The sequence below is a fragment of the Crocodylus porosus genome, unplaced genomic scaffold (genome assembly GCF_001723895.1).
Source record: "Crocodylus porosus isolate Cpor-Errol unplaced genomic scaffold, CroPor_comp1, whole genome shotgun sequence".
Taxonomy (NCBI): Eukaryota; Metazoa; Chordata; order Crocodylia; family Crocodylidae; genus Crocodylus; species Crocodylus porosus.
In genome coordinates this window covers 60,268,855-60,290,300 of record NW_017728951.1, presented here as the reverse complement: position 1 = coordinate 60,290,300, position 21,446 = coordinate 60,268,855, and the positions used below count along the sequence as shown (strand labels likewise).

Below are 21,446 nucleotides of genomic sequence, written 5' to 3'. Positions count from 1 at the left end.
GCCTGCAAGATAGGTTCTATGAGGAGAGGTTGAGGTCCATAAGAGAAGGCTGAGAGGGGATCTGGTGGCCATCTACAAATTTGTCAAGGCAAAACAGCAAGGAATAAGAGATACTCTGTTTATCAAGGCACCCTTTGAAGTAACTGGAAACAACTGCCACAAACTGACAGAGAGAAGATTTAGACTTGATATTAGGAAGAACTTTATGGTAAGGGTTATCAGGATCTGGAATGGTAGCCCTTCCAGATTCCCCTACCTTGGAGGTCTTTAAAAGGACACTGGACAAACACCTGGCTGGGTCATTGGACCCCCAGCACTCTCTCCTGCCCAGGGCAGAGGATCAGACTTGATGATCTGCTGAGGTTCCTTTCTACCCTGAAAAATCTATGAAATCTGCTACCTGTTTACAGCTGGTTTGATGGGGCTGGGGTTGGGAAAGGGTTTTATCATAAGTCCAGAGCATGGCTTGTACTTATTCTTTTGGAATAGTGAGAATGCCTCAGCTGCTCTACTTCCATTCCCCTACATGTTCTATTATAATCCATAATTAGGAAATACAGTAATACCAGTAAATTTCTGGTATCTTTAGCACGGAAATAAGTGAAGAGCATCCAGTAAAATAACATTTTAGGCTTTTTGTGCTCTATTTCTTTTAAATTCAAGGTTCAGTTTTCTGTTTTCGAAGAGGTATGCCAGTTGGAGTCAGTAGTTTCCCACTGTTGAAAAAAGAATCAGTCAACCTCTGTAGCTGTTGTGCAAATCTTAATTAAAACACAGCATAAAAGGCACAGCAAAGTCTCAGGAGGAAGGGCCTCTATCGCTGGAAGCCTTATCCAGTCACCATATAATTTTGTATTCTAAATTAACTGCAGTTAGAAGTTTGTCTTTTGAGTCTTTGTGACAGTGTTGATGAAAAATTCATTTTTAATTAAAAGTAGAGGTGAAGGACTGGTTTTCAGATCTGCTATTTACTTGATTTCTGTTTGTAGTTGTAAATGGATCTGGTAAAAGCATGTGAATGGCAAAAAGGATGATCAAGTTTGCAGATGACACAAAACCACCAGGGTTGAAAACAGTTTGGAGAATTAGAACAGATTTTGATAACTTGGATAACTGGGCTATCAATAAAAAGCCAAAATTCAACAAAGACTAATATAAGATACTGAACCTAAGAAAGGAAAACCAAATCCACAAATACAGAATAACAGATAACTGGACAAGCAATAGCACTGCCATGAAGGATCCTGTGGTTATGGTGGATCCTGTGGTTATGGTGAATGACAAACTCAACTTGAGTCAGCAAAGTGGTACTCTTGCAAAAAAGACAAGCACAGTTTTGATCTGCATTAGCAGAAGTATTATATGAAAGACATTGAAAGACATGAAAGAAGGAAGGAATTCTACTATATTCAGTGCTCAGCTGGAGTGCTGTGTCCAGCTCTAGGCACTGCATTTTAAAAAGAATGTAATAACTGGAGTGCATTTAAAGGCAAGCAATAAAGTTGATAAAGAGGTTGGAATGCAAACTGTATAAGGAAGGTTGAGAGAAATGGGTATTATTTAGTTTGGTGATAAGGAGAGTAAGGGGGACATGCTAGTACTTTTCAAATACTTAAAAGGATGCCACAGAAAAGAGGGAGAGCAACCACAGAGAACAGAACATAAGGTGGTAAGTGTAAACTACAGAAAAGTACATTTAATAATCTCAAGAAAATCTTCCTAACTATAAGAACAGTTGGACAAAGGAACAAGCTGCCTAGGTACATTTTAAAATCTCCTTCATTGGAGGTTTTCAAGATGATGCTGATTAAGCATCTGTTCAGTAGAATGTAGGAATAGCGATCATGCTGAGGGACCCTAGAGGTCCCTTTCCTCCCTATATATATGTGCTGATTTTGGAGACAATGTGTGTTTAATTACTGTTGCTAAAAAGTCTGAGAATTATATACAATAAGGACTCTTTTGGAATATGTTAAAATCCAAGTTATAGGGCAAATCCATGAGAGAAACCTAGAATGCATTTTTTTTAAATGCTATGGACTCCATTTTTGCACATCAGTAGGATTTTACAGGAAAAATTATGATATGATATAAGTTAATATACATGACTGTCTCTACCCACATGGAGTTATTTAAGGAAAGCACTTGTTATATGTGTAGGTGATCCTGCTCCTTAAGAACCAAACCAGCCTAGCTAGAGAACCCAGAGAGCTGAAGCAGAGTTCCATAGCTGTAAGTTGCCTGGGCAGCAGGCTAATGAGGGAATTAGCTGGCACCTGCACCCGCTCAGCTGACTGGAAGGAAGCAAGACCCTGGGCACATATGAGCCCCAGGGCTAGGGCTTACAGGGGCTTAGTTCTTTGTCAGCTGCCCGGGGAAGGATCTCTTGCAGGAAAGAACTACTTAGAGATGTTTAATGGACTGGGCTGCTGCCTGCAAGATTAATAGAGCTCATAAAGTATCTGGGGCTAGGAGGCACACAATAATAAGAGGGAAGTTTACCTCCTTAAAGGGGGGAGTGAGGCCTCCATTATTATTGTTATGTTGTAGCCCAGGGGCTTGTTTTTCTGTTGTCTTTTAAACTGGTAGACCAAGAAGTGGCTTTTAGGGAAAGAGGAGGCCTCATTGAAGCACACAATTGTGTAGATCCCCAGCACCAGAGGGGTGCATTTGCAGAGGCCACAGAGCCCCAGCACCAGAGGGGTGCAGTCACAGGGGCCAGGGGGCCCAGTGACAACAGGAGGCAAATGGGAAGTTTTGGAGTCATGCATCTAGCCCATAAGCCTTGGGTTGTTCCATGAAGCACCAACTTTGAGCAGGACCTAGCAAGGGGACCCAGAACCCACAGGGTTCAGTGGCGTCTAACAAGAACATGATTGCACAGAAACTCACGGGCAGCCTCCCTAGTATTTATTTGTAACAACAAGACATGGCAGGAGAGAAAAGAAGGTGGCTGCAGGGCAGAATTGACATGGTCACAGAGCCTTAGGGTCATCACAGCCATTCCTGGGGACCCCATGTTGTGACAATAGGATTTATGTACAAGAGCAGAATCCTCTTTAAAGCTGATAATACTATAAACATTTAGAGGCCTTCTCTAACTCATGGTTTGCCTGTTGGGTCCAGGGGATCAAGCCTGCCTGCACTGTTCCTGGCTGGGGGTGAGGGTGCTCCAGCACCCCCTCCCCAGTTCACTTTCCCCCCCCAGCTCCAGAGCCATCAGTGGGAGGGGGAAGGGAGCTGAGAGAGGGTGGAAGAGAACCCTCTCATCTTGCAGGCCCTCCCAGTTACCCCAGGGAACTGGGCCAAGCCTGCAAGGTGAGGAGGTTTCATTTCACACTCCCACCTCCAGCTCAGGTGAGGCAAAGCATTTTCTCAAGAGGCCCACGTGGACTTGGGGGATTGAAGGGTGGAACAGAGCCTAGCTGTCCCAGCCCCCCCAATAACTCAGCAGGGTTAGCTGGTGGGGGGCCATGAGGTAAGGAGGCTCCATTCCTCCTTGCATCCCACTTCCCATACACTTCCCCCTCTCTCCTTTGCTGGCACCAGTCCAGCCCTGCCCTCATGCAAAAAATTAACCATCGAGGAAACACAGGTTCCCCATGGCACTCTGCTTTAAACCACCTTTATCTAACACCTGATTTGGTGAGGGTTAATTTTTTTACATGATCAGCCATATTAAAAGCTGTCTGCAGCCAGGCACCTGTGTTAACTCATGGCTGTAGAGCACTTTCAGGAGCCCAATTGCACAAAAAATGTGACTTGTGTAAGCTCCCATATATATTCATTAAGGAAAAAATTCTAGTATAGTTATTTTACCTGTCACTTGATGGTAAAGAAGAGGGTATAGGACTTTCTCAGCTTGTACCCATTCCGAGTCAGGGCAGAATGTGGATTCCCTAGCACCAGTCAAAACTCTTGTACATTGTACCCACTGGTTTATATGTCACTTGCTGACTGAAGGAAGGAGGTGAAATTTACAGATGCATAGTTTTTAAGACTAAACAAAGACCATTATAATATCTGACCTCTTGTGTAACATGAGCTGTAGAATTTCACTTTGCTAATTTTCTAAGGTGTGATATCTTCCTCTAAGAGCTAAGATCCTATTTTGCAGGATTTTAGATACTGTGCTGGGAGCATTTAGTGTACTTCCAGCCCTATAGGACCCTAAATGTATAGACTGTGGCTGTAGACTGGAGAATTTCTAACCTATGTAATTCCTTTTCTATATTCTGTCTGTTATTACATTTTAAATGTATGTGCTGCATTGCTTTACCATATATTATTCATTATATTGTCCATAAATATTTTATGTGCAGGTTCTCACATATATGATCAATTAATTATATTTATGTGTGACCTTCACCACTACATTGATGTATCTTGTTGTTATAGAGCCTGTACCAGCTTGTAGAGACTGGCAGAATGATGCAGACAATGGCCCAGAAGACCATCACACCCTAGGGACAAGTAGACTACTGTATCACATTACTGATGGAGATAATCCCCTTCTGTCACCACGTTGCTCTATCTTTAGCCAAAGCCAGAGGTTTAATTTAGACCCAGATTCTGCCCCTTCTCCGCCAAGTACTCAGCTTTTCATGATGTAAGCTAATCTATCATAACTTTAATTTTTATTATCTTTGTATAGTCCACAATACTCGACTGTGATGGGGGGGGGAGGGGGGGGGGTTTCAGCTACTATCATAAAGTGGTTTTTATTACTATAACATATTTTGTCATGATCAATTTGAAATACCGTAAATAGGACCTAACATTTTCTAGTAATAACAGAGTACAATATTCATTGATGTTTTAGTTCATTATACTTTAGTAATGACATTTTTAAAAGTTAATAATTAGTCTGTTAAGTGAGCTCAAGACAAAGGAGGTTATTAAAGGTCCAATACAGAAAAGTTCAATTTTCATGGAATTATTTTATGAGGCACTCTTTGGAAATGAAAGGCAGTGTGTGGTAGCACATCTGTCTAGCACAGGTTAGTCCTTTTCAGAAATCCTAAAATTTAAATTTCAGGCAGGAAAGATTTTTTATTTAAAGCTTAAAAATAAAGTTCAGGAAAATACAAATAAATAGTAATCAAGCCTACTGGTTCACAGACACTAAGGAGCCAGACACTAGAAACAGAAGAGCCAGACACTAAAAATCCTTCAAAATGATTATGCTTGTTGCCTGTAAGGAAGGGTTTTTAGTGCCACACCAATGCGCTGTACTGTATTAAACACTCTTATGCTGGAATATTAATTGCTTTTTTCAAGTTCTTTGCAACATATGGCAATTAACCTTAGTTAGTTAAAGAACACCTATTCTTTAAGTTTCAAATTTAAATTGTGTAAAGGTGCTGAATGGTTTCCTCTCAGCTTGCAAGCCCAATTAGGGTGTTAGCACTCTTGGGGCAAGAATCTGCAGCAGGCTGTGCACACACAATTAGACAGCTGTAACTCCAGGGTGGGAAGCCCAGGAAAAAAACAAGGGAAATGAACTGGGGAGAGGCTAGCTGAAGCTGTGCTGAGAAAGTCTGCTTCAGAGGGGGTTGCTGCCAGGACAGTTGCTTCTGAAAGGATGACTTGCAGAAGAATTGCGACTGAGTGAGCTGCTACTGAGGGTAGAGGAGCCACCAGCTAATGAGTACCTAGGATTGCCTGGTATCCTTTATTAAAGGAGCAGGGGTTGTGCAAACAGGTTCCCCTCCCCACTCTTAAGATCCCTGGGTGCAGGGAGTCACTGAAGGGAATCAGGGACAGGGGTTGCTAGAGGAGGTTTTCTGGAAGAGTTAAAGAAAGAAGCAGGGAATTGTGGCTGGGTGGGAGCTCCAGCAGAGAGCTAAATGAAGTACAGCTGAGAAGGGGCACTCCAGGTGCCAAACACAGGGGAGCTGCCTTGGGAAGTGTCTGGGGAATGGTGTGATTGATTGCAGGCATCTAGGAAAGACTGGACAAGGGAAGAAACCATGGTCTCCAGAGCAGTCACACCTGAAGTCCTGACAGGCACCCCCAACTTCTGTCCAGATGATGGCATCGCCACCCCTCTTCTGAGGCAGAGCGAGCACTGCTCCCTGGGGCTCCCCTGCAGTCACTGCACAGTGGACTACTTTGCTGCAGGCAGAGTGATCTTATGGAGACCTAGTTGATTTAAGTGTATATACCTGTTATAAGTTGCCTGAGTGTTAAAGTTAATAACATAAATTGTTTTTGTTATATGATAAGTATTTGCTTTATCTGCTGGTATAGATTATTATTGAGCTTATTGAAAATATTTTGTTTGTTATTTATGGGATGCCGAATTTGTCAATCTGTCAAATATTATTGTAAATAATAAATTATTGTAAATAGTTATTTAATGTGTGGTCTGGTGTAGGGAGGGCCATGGGAGAGCACTCAGGGGTCTCCCTAACATGCTTGGCAGCAAACCTGGAAGTGGACTGGAAGCGCTTCCAATCTACTTCAGGATGTACTGGGGAGCATGCAGGGGGGCACCCGGGGTCCCCCTGTGGCCAATCACTGAGCTGGGGGGGGCAGTGTGCTTCCTGGCAGACCTGGAAGTGGACTGGAAGTACTTCAGGTCCACTTCCAGGTTCACCACTGAGCACATGGAGGGATGCTCCATGCACCGCAGCATCACAGCGATCACAAGCCACACCTGCTACCTCAAGGTATGTAGAAAAAACTTTTAAAGCTGCGTCTATGTCCTAATAGCTGATTCTCTGAATCAGCATCAAATCTTCAGATTTGGATTCACCCAAATCAAATTGGAGACAGTGATCTGAATCAATGAATCAAATCACTGTCCCTGATTTGGGCCGAATCCAAATTGAATAGGGCCACTTTGCACACCCCTACAGCTGCCTTTGACTCCCCTGTTCAAATGACCTGCTATTTATAGAGCAAGGTCATCTGGGGGCAATCTTTGACACAGATCTGGAACATAGCTTAAAATCACATCTCTTGTACCTTAGCCAGTCTGCCACTGCATCTCTACCATTTCAGCTAGCCAGAAGTAATTTTCAGTAGAACTGATATGAACATTTTCTGCTTGAAGATTTTCCCTTCCAAAATGCCGTTTGGTTGAAACGTAATTCTTCATGGGGACCATGCTGCCACTTACCCCATGGTAGAGCTAGAGTTGCCATCATGGCATGGGGTATGTGGTGGCAGCTCTGGCTCCAGCATGGAGCATGTGACAGTATCAGCACCTCCAGGTCACACAGGGGAATGGAGCACATGGAAGGAGCCATAGCTGCTGGTGTCCTGTTTCCTGAGCCAGAACCAGAGCTACCACTGCAATTGCTGTGTGCCCCAGGCTTTAACCACCCTGTGGCCCTGGCTAGATCTGGCCTGCAAGGAGACCTATGAGCTGGAGCCAGCCTTGGGCATCAAATGAGTTTGACACTCCTGGCCTAGCTGTCTACCACATGCTCCAGTATCTTCAAAGGAAATAGAAATTTAAACTTCATAACACTTAACAATTTTCTTTTATCTACCTGTCATATTCTACAGGTGATTTTTTATTAAAAATGGTTCAGTGTAGCTAAATTCATGCCATTTCACAAATATATCACTTGAGTTGATAGAGATATCTGTCAACTTTCCTTTTTCAGACCAAGAAGTTCTTCCAGGTGTAACTGTGAGGACAGCAAAGAACCACAGACAGTGGCACAACTTACCAGTTATCTTCAAAGCCTCAAGAGAAAGATTAGGAAGTATGAGCAAAAGTTTGAACAGGAAAAAAAATACCGAGTAAGTGCTCCAAAACAGAGGAACGGGTTCCATGTATTTATTATGGGTAATGCATTTAAAGTGTAAGATTGTGCCTCTCCCAAAATCATGGAAAAATCTAAATGTGTACAATATATGATTGTGAGCTGCTTTTTTGGATCTTCTTTTTGTTACCTTTGTTTGGAAATACCATTATCTGTATGAGTGGTTGCAAGAGTGAATCACTTAAACTGTCCTAGAAGTTCTTACATCAAATAAATGCTCCCCTACTTGTAAATATCTGCTTATTTGTATTATAGACAAAATTGTTTGCTTGAAAATTTTCTTCTGCTCTATATCTTTCTTATTCATGCAGACCAAGTCCTAATTTAAAAAACAACAACAACCAAACACTGACATTTTATAAAAGTTGTGGGTCAGTGAAAACCGATATGTGGTTATGCATATAGTAGAGAAAGCTTCGAATAGGCTAGCTCAGGTACTGGAAGCAGTCTATGACAGCATGGAGCTCAGTTTCAGAATAAATTAGCCTACTGAGCTCTGTGCTATAGCCTGCTGACCTACTGGGACTCTACTGAGCTAATTCATTTGAAGGCAACGTGGGTATCTCTACACTACCCTACAAACTGCCTTCAGTGGTACTGGTATCCTGAGATTTATGCTTTACAGCAGAGACATCTCCTAAGTAGTAACTGGCAAAGGCTAAAGCTCCAATTAATCTTCCCAAATGTAGGGAATTTTTTGGTGCTAGTGGAGGTGTCTAAGGTTTTGCCCATTGCTGCAGTTTTCCTATGCATGGTGTGATGGAATCCTCTTAATTTATGTCCTGTTAGCATTCTTTGTAAATCACGGCTTACATGTTTTAAAGGAAAGCAGTTTTCTTGGAGATCGTATAATTCTTTTGCTAACTGCTGCATGTTAGTATGTTAAAACCAAAAGCATCTTCAGACCTACTTATTTGTTTGAGTTTGGATTGCTGACTAGTGATTGGCCTGTCACAGGAATATAAACTCTAGTATAACTGCCAGTAAGTGAAGACTCTGTAAGCTCTAACTGTAGAAGGTAGAATTCATTTAAAGTGGAAGGACATTGCAACATATATTAGATTTAGGTGTCAACTGTAGATCATAAAAATGAAATATGTTTAGTATATACATAAACCCCCCCCCAAACTATATAATCAGAAAATTGTGCAACATCCTTAGCCCTGCTTCCAGACCTTGGAATCCATCATATTCATATTCAGTTTGAAAGAGTGGAGTTGCTGTTGACCTAGTTCAGGTATCTAAACTATTTACAGTTATCTCTGAAGAAGATTCTAAAGATGTTTTAATTATTCAGATGCCTCCATCAGGGCAACAGTTTTATGCAGTTTACAGATGCCTGAACTAGATCAACATAGACTTCTGTCCCATGACTTGGGGTGATTTCCTTAGAGTTTTTGTGTGTGAGAGGGAGTTGTTTATTTCATTTTATCACAGCTTTCTGATAGATGAATAGGGAGGCAGCAAGGCTCAGGGCTCCACAAATTTAAGAAAAATAACCTTTTTCTTCCACTGAATATGCTTAAATTGTCATGGGAACTTTGGTATTTTTGAAAAATTTTCTATTTTGATTCTGTCCAAGTGCAATACATTCTAACAGGAAGTAAAAGGAGATGAAGTCAAAGAAGGGCAGTAGACAAAAGCAGTTCTGTGTTTTGATAGTGAAGAAAAGCTTCTAATAGGTATGGAAGGAAAGAAGTAATTTCAAAGACTTGTGAAATGGGAGACAGACTAGCAGGATAGGAAGCTGATCTTGTAACTAGTAGTTCTAAACTGAGGTGCTGTGGCATCCTTTCAAGGGCGATGTGATACTGGCACTGCTATGGCCTGGTTTCACGTCTCTGCTTCCAGCAGGCACACATGCAACATGCAGCAGAGATTCTCAGCTCGGGTCCTGATAAATTCAGATAAGTGATATAGTCTTTCATCTAAAAACGCCTTGCATCTAAAAACAGTTGGGAATCATTGGTTTAAACAGATTAAAGGGGGGATGAGAGGAAAAGACAGAGGATTTAACAAATGATTTGGGGAACTTCCAGAGTATAAGCAGTAGGAAAAGGGGAGGAGAGGAGTGAATATTAAAACCACTGTTTCAAATAAAATGATGTGCAATATTGAGCTTTTTTCTGCTCCTTCCTTTTGATTAGAAAATTTTTGGTATTCTGGTGAAGACATTAAAATTAAAATCTGCTAGCTTTTCTTCATTTGATCATGAAATTACAGAACTGAACAGACACTTGTGACTATAACTGTCCTAAAGTAACCAGACATTCTTTGCAGTAGGATTCCATTGTCATGAAATGGTTTGAAATATCTTTTCCACAGTTTAGTGCAAAATTTCGTTTTTACAGCAAAATTATTTCCTTTTTGAAAATTCACTTTTTCAGTATAAATTTACTTTAATCTGAATAAAATATAAAGAGGCACAAAAGAGACTGCAAATGTTCCTACTTCTAGATCTTTTTAAAAAAGTGAACCATATTTTGTATACTTTTTCATTAAATCAGGTCCGAATATTGAGCTGAAACCCAGAAAACATTTACGTTTTTGATTGCTGAAGTCTGAAGACCATTAGTAAGGACTTGATTCTCCCAGGCACAGAAGACTCTGACACTCATTATGCAAATCACAATGCAAACAATATAATTGACAAGGAGATTACTTATATTCATTAAATTAAATATACTAGCCAAGTTTAAGAGTAGTCAGACCATCATGAACCCGTCAAGAATTAAGAGATGGTAAGAAAAAAAAATTGCACATTGACAGGCTCAATTGGTTTGTTTGTTTTTTAACTGGCAAACAGATAATGATTCAGAAATTGCTGTTGGACAAGAGCAGATGACAGGCGCACTTTCTTGTGACAGTTCAATTTATGCTTGGTTGTTTAGAAGTTTTTTGATTGTAAAGTTAACTAGTGTTCTTCAATAGTAGTTCAGATTATCATGGTCAAAACTGAAAATGTTAGTGATAATCTTTTATGAAAATGGAAATGTCTGTATGTAGGTCTGTATATAGGTGCATATCATAAAAACAACAGAGCCAACAGTATGAAACAAGGACAGACATGTTTAAGATTTCTGGGATCAACTTTTTTACAACTTATGCATCAGAATCTAGTCATGAATGGTCACTCAAGCATCATTGTTTCTGCTTCTGAAAACTTTAAAGGGTTTATTTCTTCTAATAATTCCAACAGTTCTTAATGAAGGAAAACAAGATGGTTAAGAGTTCTTCTTTGGATGATAATGGAAGAACATTTTAAGTGTTCCATTTTTCACACCAACTTTCAAAGGGAGAACACAGAGAGCAAGAGTGGTTTCTTTATTCCACTTATGCTGATTCTATTTATTGCTTCTGATGCGAATTGTTTAGCTCTAGAGATTTTTCTTTTGCCAAGAATGGTATGGTTGGGGTAGCCACAAAAGACTCAGACCATGGAAGAGTAGCATTGCAGTATCTTTTGGCAGTTAGCAGTACCTGCTCCAGTGAGTTGCCCAGTGTCCCTCTACTATTCAGTTACATCTTACCTAACCAAACCTGAAGCCATAAAATGAAGTTTGTTAGCTAAGAATAGCTTCCTCTTCATTAGAAGACCTTTCCTTGCCAAATATGTGAACAGGATCTTGTCAAAGCTGGTCAAGTAGAGTAAGCTTGAATTTTTCATCTACACTAAATTACTGTTCTCATTATAGAATGATAATCCTTCTTTATTCTCGTAAGAAGACATATTATCCTTGAAAAACAGAGCACACAGTCTAAAGGTGAAAGGACTCAAAGAAGCAATGCATCTCTGCAAAAAGGCCAAAGAGGTACAGAGCTACAAGTGTTGCAGAAGGGAAGTGAGAAGTTCAAAATGCAAAATACATCCAATGCATGTGTACAAATGAGAGAAATATGGGGAATAATCAAGAGTTAGAAGCTGCAGCCTATGAAAAGAACATCACTAAAACCTGGTGGTTCAGTTCTTATGACTGGATTGTCAACATGAAGGGTTAAACTCTTTCAAAAGGACAGGGTTGGAAGAAAAAATGGTGGTGGTGTCTTATACATCAAAAACACATATACTTGTCCCCTGGTTCAGGAGGAAGAAAACAGCAAAACAATATGTATAAGTGAAGATGAAAGGTGAAAGAAGTGGCACTGATATAGTGGCAGGGATTTATTATAGGCAACCTAAACAGGAAGAGGAGGTAGATGAGGTCTTCAATCAGGTGACAAATCTATCCAAAAGCTATGGGATGGTAGTGATGGGAGACTTCAATTTTCTGGACACCTTCTGGGAGAATAATTCAGCCAGTTTCTACATTGTGTGGAGGACAACTTTCTGATCCAGAAAGTGGAGGATACAAATAGCTCACCAGGTACCCTTGACTACAAGGCACTTAGTGCCAGGGAAGAAGCTTTTCTCTTTTAAAGGGAAAAAGCACACCCTGAACTTTTTGTGTTATGTTACAGCCCAGGGGCTTATATTTTGGTTGCTGTCTTATAACTCCAGAGGATCAGGCTGAGGCTATTGGGGAAGGAGGAGGCCTCACTGGGGTCCACTACAGGGTGGGGACCCCAGCACCAGTGTGCTTTTCACCCTGTCGTCCAAATCGCTGATGAAGAAATTGAACAGTGCAGGCCCAAGGACCGAGCCCTGGGGGACTCCACTGCCCACTTCCCCCCAGGTTGAATATGACCCGTCCACCACCACCCTCTGAGTATGACCCTTGAGCCAATCTGCAATCCAGCTGACTGCGTAGGCATCAATGCCACAGTCACCTAGTTTTTTAATGAGGATGGGGTGGGAGACGATGTCAAAGGCCTTGCTGAAGTCTAGAAAGACTACATCCATGGCAACACCTGCATCCATTGCCTTTGTGACCTGACCAAAAAAGGCAATCAGGTTGGTCTGACATGGCCTGCCCCTAATGAAACTGTGCTGGTTGCCCTTGAGCATCATCCCTGAAGCCAGCCCATCACAGATGAGCTCCTTGAGGATCTTCTCAAAGACTTTCCCTAGGATTGAGGTAAGACTGACGGGCCTATAGTTGCCCATGTCCTCTCTCTTCCCTTTTTTGAAGATGGGGACCATGTTAGCTATCTTCCAATCATCTGGCACCTGACCCGAGCACCACGAGTGCTCGTAAAGCCGTGCCAAGGGTCCTGCAATAACCCCAGCTAGCTCCCTCAACACCCTGGGGTGGAGAGCATCTGGACCTGCTGACCTGAACACATCCAGCCCCTCCAGAAGCTCTCTAACCTGGTCCTCCCCAACCTGAGGTCTGGAGACATTCCCCTCGAGTCCATCTGGCTTCACAGCAGGGAAGTCCTGGTCCCTGCACAAGAAAATGGAGGTGAAGAATTGGTTAAAGAGGTCTGGTTTCTCCTCTGGCACAACCACCAGACTGCCCAGCATACTTTGCAGGGGCCCCACATTACCCAGTGCCTTCTTCATCCTCCCTATATATTTGAAAAAGGACTTTTTATTATCCTTCATCTTGGATTCTAGTCCTAGCTCTATGTCCACCTTAGCTTTCCTGACAGCCCCCCTATAGACCCGAGCAGAGGAGATAGCACCTCCCTTCCCCTGGGTGTATACTACCTTTTTGGTAAGCAGGCATTCCCAGACGCCCTTGGTGAGCAGCACTATGGAAAAGGACTTAGGAATCTTGATTCACCATAGACTCAATATGGAGCTGCAGTTTGATGCAGCCTCACAAAAGGTGAATGTGGTTTTGGGATGCATCAATAGAAGCATTAGGTGCAAGACAGTGAGGTGATAGTGCCTTTCTACTAGGCACTGGCTAGGACTCATCTGTGGTACTGTGTAGTTCTGGGCTCCACATTTTAAAAATGGTGTGAAGATATTAGAGAGGGTCCACAGTGGGCAACAAAGATGATCAAGGGCTTGGAAGACAAGTCATATGAGAAGAGCCTAGTCATGTTCAGCTTGGAGAAAAGTTCAGGCCTTGGGGTGTGTCCTCGAGACTTGGCTGTTGGGTTGTGTTTGACTCTGAGAGAGGTCCCAGCACTTGCCTGCCATAACTTGCTCTTGCCATCGATCTCCTGCAGCAATGATCCTGGAGCCCAGGGGGCAGCGTCACCCTCCTGGGGTTTTGCTGCCACCCCCTTTGCTTCTCCACTGCCGGATTTTAAATCTGCCAGGCAGCAGTTTTTGGTGACATTATCCACCGGCATTGCTCCCAGCCACAAATAAAAGCATATGCTGAACCACACAGGTGGTTCTTAGTGTGGCACGTCTTCCTGTTGAAGGTAAGTAAGCCCCTTCCTTAGGGCTTTTAGTTTTCTTTTTCTGGGGGCTTACCCCAGCCTTGGCTTTCATCATGGGAGGGGTTCCCAGGGATTCTGTTTGTGTCCCCCTGGGACACCAGCTAAAATAGTTGGAAAAATTCTTGTTTGCAAGCTTTCCTTACAAACACCCATCTTCATGTAGAGGGAGATAAGATTTACCCAAAGAACCTTATCTACCTATGTCCTTAGCCCAACATGGCTACAACCAACACCCTTGAAACACCTGTGAATGGGAGAATTCCTTCAGATTTCAGAAGACATGCAGAACACCCTTGGGAATGGCTTTTAACCTGAATGTCATGCATTGAAGTTAAGGGATTGTGACTACTCAACCTCTTCATCCTGCTAAATGGAAGGAGATTCTGGTTAGATCCTGATGGATCCAAGAGGTTTTGGGAGTGGTTTTAAATTGGAAAAGGTTGATAGTCAGCACCATAGTAGTGATGGGGGTGGGGGGTGGAAGTGATGGATTAGATGCCTATTCTTTTTTATCATTATTATTATTATGAAGGAATATTTCATTGTGCACTGTGATTTCCATTCATATGCTATCTTTGTTCAGAAATATTCTTTAAAAATACTTGGATGACTACATCTGGAGTATTACAAAGATTCCTGTAGAAAAACCATAGGCCCTAATTCTGAATGAGCTGTGCACATGCTAAGCCTTATACGCTGTACCTAATTATATTATAAGGCTATAATACCTAAAAATATACAGTGCCTAAAGTTCAGCTTATGCATTGTCTTTGAAGTATCATGGCCATAACGATGACAACAACAACAACATTGGTTTTTTTCTTTCTCGCTTACGTGTAGCCTTCATATGGTGACAAAACTTCCAGTCCTGAAGTTCTGAAATGGATGAATGATTTAGCTAAAGGTCGCAAACAACTCAAAGGTACGTAATAATCTACATTTTCATTTTATAATTTTTTCCACTTTTTTCCACCCATTTCTCTTTCACTACTGCATTGGGTTAAGTTTCCCTATGGAAAATAGAATATGCTCAACCTCAATCTCTCAGAGTGAGGAATGACTGCTATTATGTCTCCTCTTAAGTGCCTTTTTTGCAAGCTGAACATCTAGGCTCTTCTCATATGACTTGCCTTCTAAGCCCTTGATCATCTTTGTTGTTCACTGTAGACCTTCTCTAACATTTTCACTTCTTTTTAAAAATGTGGTGTACACAGAATGACACAGTACTGCAGTTGAAGCATAGCCAGTGCTAGTGCTTGAGGAAAGTCAATTCCACCCCACCAAGAGTCCCCTTCTAAGTATCAGCTTTCTTGTAAACTACATTACAATTTTAACTACAAATCCAAATTGCAATGTCAATGACTTCTTTATGGTGACATGATTCATATTGTAGCTGCATTTGTTGACTTCATAGTCTAAACTCTGTTTTAAAGCCCTTATTATTTGATCATAACAATTAATTTAGTCTGCCTGAAATTAGATTTAGTCCAGAGGGTCAAATTTTACTCCCGTCTGAGTGTACACAGATTTACTAATGTCTGTGGAAGTAACACATTTTTATCCTAGGGGAAAATGTAGCCACTATCGGGGTTTTTTTGGTTTTCGGGGTTGTTGTTTTTTTAAGGCCATTTAAAAATAATAAAATCCTTTTTAGCTTTAGATGTATTCTCACCATGAATTCATTCATAGCATTACATTGTCATGCTGTTACAGTTATAACGTTAAAATTAATAATGTTAATGTTAGATCCCGACTCCATGCGATGCCCAATGGCTACAGCGATGATGGTCCAATTGCCTATGGCTCCTGTTACTCATTAGCCAGAGCAAGCAGGGAGCAAATACTAGCACACATTGCTCACAACAGCTTTATTCAGAAAGGAGACAGCTTTGGGCAGCACCCAGTCTATGAACATGGGGAGCAAAAAGGAGCAATAGTTTTTTTCCACATTTATACACTTTGGTTCATGTTTATTAACATTTATTCCACCCTCACTCCTCCTTTGTTCCACCCATATCTCCTCCCATTTCAAGCTTCACTTCTGTTTACTGTTTGTTTCATTAACATGGTTTTCTGTCTCAGGTAGTACCATCTTCCACCTTTTTTGGGCCCCTGTATCTTATCTTGTTCCTTAATGTACCTGGTTCACAGCACACAGATTCACACAGATTCACTTGCTGCTTTTTTCTCAGAAAATGGTTGACACAGTTATGATGGTTACTTAGAATAAGCAAATGGCTGGCTTAACTATCATTCTGCCTTGTGGTCAGCAGCTTTGCTAGGCCACAGGTCATGCCTTTATATCCAGCTGCAAATCCAGGGCTCCCTAATAATCCAAATTATTTGTCACCCTAACAGTTAATGTTTAGGGTGGATTTGAAAAGTACCCCAAAGCAGTTAGGAACTCAACTGCCATTGAATTGAAATGAGAAATACATACCTAACTCTACAATATGCCTTTGAAAATATTAAGTGATTTGCCTGCACTGTCACTGGAAATTATATTATCATTTTTTTAATTAGAAAAAAGAAAATAGATGTGAAATGGCTAAACTACATGTGAAACCCACCACACATCAAAGCACTAACTCAAATATAATTCAAAATAATAACACAGAATTTTTCATTTTTACTTCTCATGAATCTGGCAAATGTGCCCTCATCCTTAACTTTACTACCAAGAGAGTTAATTGAAAAACTTCAGGTGATAAAATCCAGGTGGTAAACTTCAAGTGGTAAAATTGAACCTGGGCAAAAGGGCTGTATAAACACAATATTATTAGCTCCATTTTATAAATCAAGAAAGCGTGGCATGGAGAGGTGAAATGACCTACATGAGGCAGGAGGAAAAATGGGTGTTTTTAGGTCATATTTATAACTCCCTTGATCCTAAGATACCTAGTGGCAAAAGTGGTAGTTAGCACTGTAGAGCAACATGAAGGCTGTTTGCTTTCATGCCGATCTGCCCAGGGACATTGAAGTGTCATTGTCCCCGATCACACTTTCTATGCTAGGTAGAGATGTAGGGTTAAATTAAGGCAGTGGCACTTCAGTACCATCTGGCAGGTTCTGTTATTCATGCTTCACCCAATCCCTGATCAAACCAATTTATCAAATGATCTCAAGGAAAAAAGGGAAACATTAAAAATTGAAGCATAGGATTACTTTCCTGAATGGGTGTGGTGTGATTACAGTACCATAAAAGATACTGGGGTATGCTTTTCTTGCAGATTAGAGGTAACCTTTCTTGCAAACACTTATTAAATACTCATTTGTCAAGACCTTATCTTTTTAAACAGAACTTAAACTCAAAATGTCAGAAGAACACAACTGTGCCTCCAAGGCACCCCAAAGAAATGGGCAACACCAAAGCACTGGAATAAACAAGGAGAGTGGGAAACAGGAAGCAGCAAGTGCTGAACCAATGCCATCAGTGGAAGAAACCATGGATACTGTATTGAAGCAATTAAAGGAGAAGAGACAACAGCTTAATGTCCCCGAGACCATAAAGGTATCTGAAAAGAATAGGCATGTCTGTTTCTTGCCGAATATTCACTTCTAGGGAAGAATTAAATTTTGTTTGACTGTTAGCGTCCTACTCTGTGCTCTATGGTGCCATTGTTACTGCACCATTATTTAGTACTTCCTTTTGGAACTGCTAAAAGATGATGCAGTAACAGCTTGTACTGTGCCATGCACAGTTATTTTTAGGCAATATGTCGTCGTGATGATACGGGTGGAAGCATGACGCATAAGAAAGCATGTCACTACAGTGACATCACAGCAGCATTACGGTTTTTTGCCTCCAGATGCTATGTCACCATAGCACATTGCTACAGTGACCTAGCATCACACATAGACATGCCCAGTGTATACTGAACTACAATGGTTCAATGATATCCCCCAGGTTCAGCACCACACGATGTCATCTAGTGACCCAGTACAATTTTTCTGGAGTGACAAGTTGATGAAGAGTTACAAAGGCAGAGGTCCATTTTTGTTCAGAAAGATTCAAAAATTGATTGTATCATGCTTGGAGGTATATGTCAATAGCTGAAACAGTAAGGAACTGTAATAAAAAAAACAAAACCCTGTAACTGTTTCAGGTGACAGACTATTTTCATTCTATCACAGCTGGTGATAGAGTAAAAGTGATCAGATCTGCAGTCTACAGAAGCTATTTAAGTAAGAACAAATCACTCATCTACAATAGTGGCCACTATGTTTCTTACCCTAAGGCAGTGTGTCATTGAAGCCCATGGGTTTGTATGATACTATCATGTACCATAAGGATTTAGCAACCTATGGCTTGCAGCCCATATCCAGCCTGTGAAGTAGTTGGATCCATCTTACCCAATTTGGGTATCAGAGACCAGGTGGCATGCAGCTGCGTCATGCCATCCATCCCCTCAACATCACCTCTTCTGCATTCCTCTCTACTTCTCTCTTGTGCCTGCATTTAAACCTTGCTGCAGCAGGGCTAGGTATCAGTAGCAAGGGGAAATGTAAGCAGCTAGGGCACTCCAGGAGGCAGAGATTTATTGCTCATCATGGCAAAAGTTTGCCAACCCCTGAATTAGAGGAAAAAATAACTCCAAAACAAAATAGTGTGACGTATTTCAAATACTTTTCCTCAATTTTAATATCATTCCAATGTAGGCACTTGAAATCTGACTGTATTATTTTAAACCTGAAGAAATGCCACTTAACAGCTCATGCTAGGCTATATACAGCAAAGTATGTGCTAATGCTGCTACATCCCATTAGCTATAAGGTGTATTCACTGTGGCCAGTATTTTTAAAGATAAGGGAACAAAGTCTGCTCTCAGGTATATTTGTTCAACCCCATTGAACTCAAAGGGGTTATACAGATAGAACTGAGAGTGGTAACCTGGCCTGGGATTTTTTTTCATGTTATATCTTTTTTAGAGTAGATTTGTTTTTTCAGTACTATAAAGTATAGTATTACAGCCATGTCTACCAAGAAATGAGCGAGTTCAGCTCATCTATGGTAAGCTGGTCTCATCCACTTAGTAACCGACTGAGTAGCAAGCCAGCTCTTTCTCTGTTTTATATATAATTTCACACATCTAGACCATGTGGCCTCTGGTGTGTGGTATTGGTAGCTAAAAAAAGTAATCCAATTGAACCTAGCCTTGAGCCATAATACTGGAGATGCAGCCCCCTATATTTGGGGAAGTTTTAATCAGAATTCAAATAAGCATCTCCAGCCTAGTTAGCTTGCCCTTTTGGCTTCTATTGCACAATCTATTGTAGTTAGATTCCCACTGCATAATTGATACCGTGGCCAATTACTTTCTCCTACATGCAGGTAGTACTTACGTGCATTTGTGAATCCATTCAACATCTTTTTGCCATGGCACAGTTAATTTTCTTTTCTTTTTTTCTTTCCTCCTTTAAATTGGTTTATAATCTTCAGGGTCCTTCTCAAGACTCATTTTTCAGAATTATAAAGCATATTATTGAAATCACTGTACTTTTCACCACAATGCAAGGCAGGTCTGGGATGCACCGCCACCAACTGTGAAACAGGATCTGGAAAAGAATGCTTCATCCAATTAAAGGAAAGGCAAATGTCGATTAGATTCTTCTTAAAAGTTACCGCCTGAACTAACTAATTGTATCTATTTTAGGGGAAAATTGATAGTCAAATGTGAAAGATTAAAGTCTCTTTATTATTCTGAACATATTTTTTTTACTCCACAATTGGTCCAAGTAAAGCCGATGACTACATATGAGGTACATCTACAACACAGAATTATCCTGACACAATAAATTCTGGTGCAGTTCATGTTGGAGTCTGCTCCCAGGTGCAACGTTTACATGTGCATCCAGGATTGCAGTAATTCCAGCCAGGGCAGTATAGCCACAAGCTGGCAGGGGGCCCAGGAGGATCAGACCTGGTATTTGGGTGGCAGCAGTGAGCGGCACAGCAAATGGCTGGTGCACGAGGGTGCTACAATACAGGGCTCACTGTGAAAGTGTGAGGTGGGTCTAGCTTGGTCTCTCATTGACCTCTTCTGCTACGGCTTTGATTGAAAAAAGAATGAGATGTTCAGTGTTATTTTGGGACGAGAAACACCACATACCACCCAAGTGATATGCTCTCACCATGCAAGTTTTATTTCCCTTCAAGTAGTTACAGTATAGCACTCTCCTCACTAATTACATCATTAGCAAGGGAACATTGGCAAGTTTGATAAGTAGCACAGGAGTCCCGAGCATCCTGCATGACTTAGGTTAATTTGTAGCAATAGAGTCCTCCTGGCTAATTGATTCATTAGCTGGGCATGTTCTCTGCGCCTGGTGTTCCCCGCCACTATCTGTGAGGCTCTGTTTACATCAGTCCCGGTGGGGCGGAAGGCTCCAGGCTGCTTCTACCGCATGGCTCCAACTCAGAGCCTTCTCCCTCAGCAACCCCTCAGCCCGCCGGTTCCTGGCTTTACCTGGACTCACTGAACCGGCTGCAGCTGCCAGTAAGCTCTCCCTCGCCCTGGCATCTGTCTGCCCCTTCCTGGGACCAGCAGACCCCAGGTTCTCTGAAGCTCTCTCTTTCTCTCCCTTGTCTCTTTTTCTTCTTCGTAGTCTATCCTCTGTCCTCTCCATGCCTGAAAGCAAACTGTGCTTGCTCGCTGCTGTGTTTTATCAGCCATGCCTGGCTAATTATCCTCATTCGCCCCCAGTGTGACCTCCCATCCACCTATGCACTCAATTACCTGCTCTCATGACTGTTCCAGTAACGGGGCTCCTACCTGAGCCCCTGCTACACTTGCATGTGAGGGTATGCCAATACAGCCCCCTCACTGTAACACCCTTGAGTCCCATCCAGCCCCGGTCACCATTTACACATACATTGTGGAGCATTACTCTGCTGTAGGATAGTACTTGTTCCAGACAATAATATTTTATGATGGAATTAATTTACTGTGCCCTAATCATGATAAAAAGTGCTAACTGTAAATACAAGTAGCAAATTCACTCTCAATTAGTTACTGTGGAGTATTGCATGTATAGACAGAGGCTTGGTAGCAAATGTGCTCCCAGCCTGCCAGACAGCAGGAGATGAAATATTGCTGCATGCCTTTGAGAGCTGCCTCCTGCTGGGAGTGGCTCTGCCTCTGTACCCTGGGCAGGGACAGTGTTCACCTTTGTAGGGGGCTGGGAGATTCTTATCTTGTCACAAGAGATTACTAGTCAGAGAGCGGGGACTAGGAGATTCTTATCTAGTTGTGGGGCCTGGGCTGAAAGATTTATCAACCTGGGCCCTGCAACTGGGACTAGGAGATGAGAATTTCCCAACCCCCACTCTCCAATCACAACTGGGAAGTAGGGGTGGATACTCCTTGCTTCTGGGGCAGGGGGACC

The 21,446-nt window shown here is 41.8% G+C and overlaps 1 protein-coding gene across 1 annotated transcript in view; it reads left to right on the top strand.

Moving 5' to 3' along the window:
• FAM13C (family with sequence similarity 13 member C) overlaps window positions 1–21,446 on the top strand; it is a 43,833-nt gene that overhangs the window by 13,199 nt on the left and 9,188 nt on the right. The window contains exons 2-5 of the mRNA XM_019555553.1: window positions 4,399–4,609; window positions 7,620–7,758; window positions 14,901–14,982; window positions 17,360–17,571. Coding sequence (XP_019411098.1) covers window positions 4,399–4,609; window positions 7,620–7,758; window positions 14,901–14,982; window positions 17,360–17,571 — 644 coding nt within the window. The remainder of the gene's footprint in view (window positions 1–4,398; window positions 4,610–7,619; window positions 7,759–14,900; window positions 14,983–17,359; window positions 17,572–21,446) is intronic.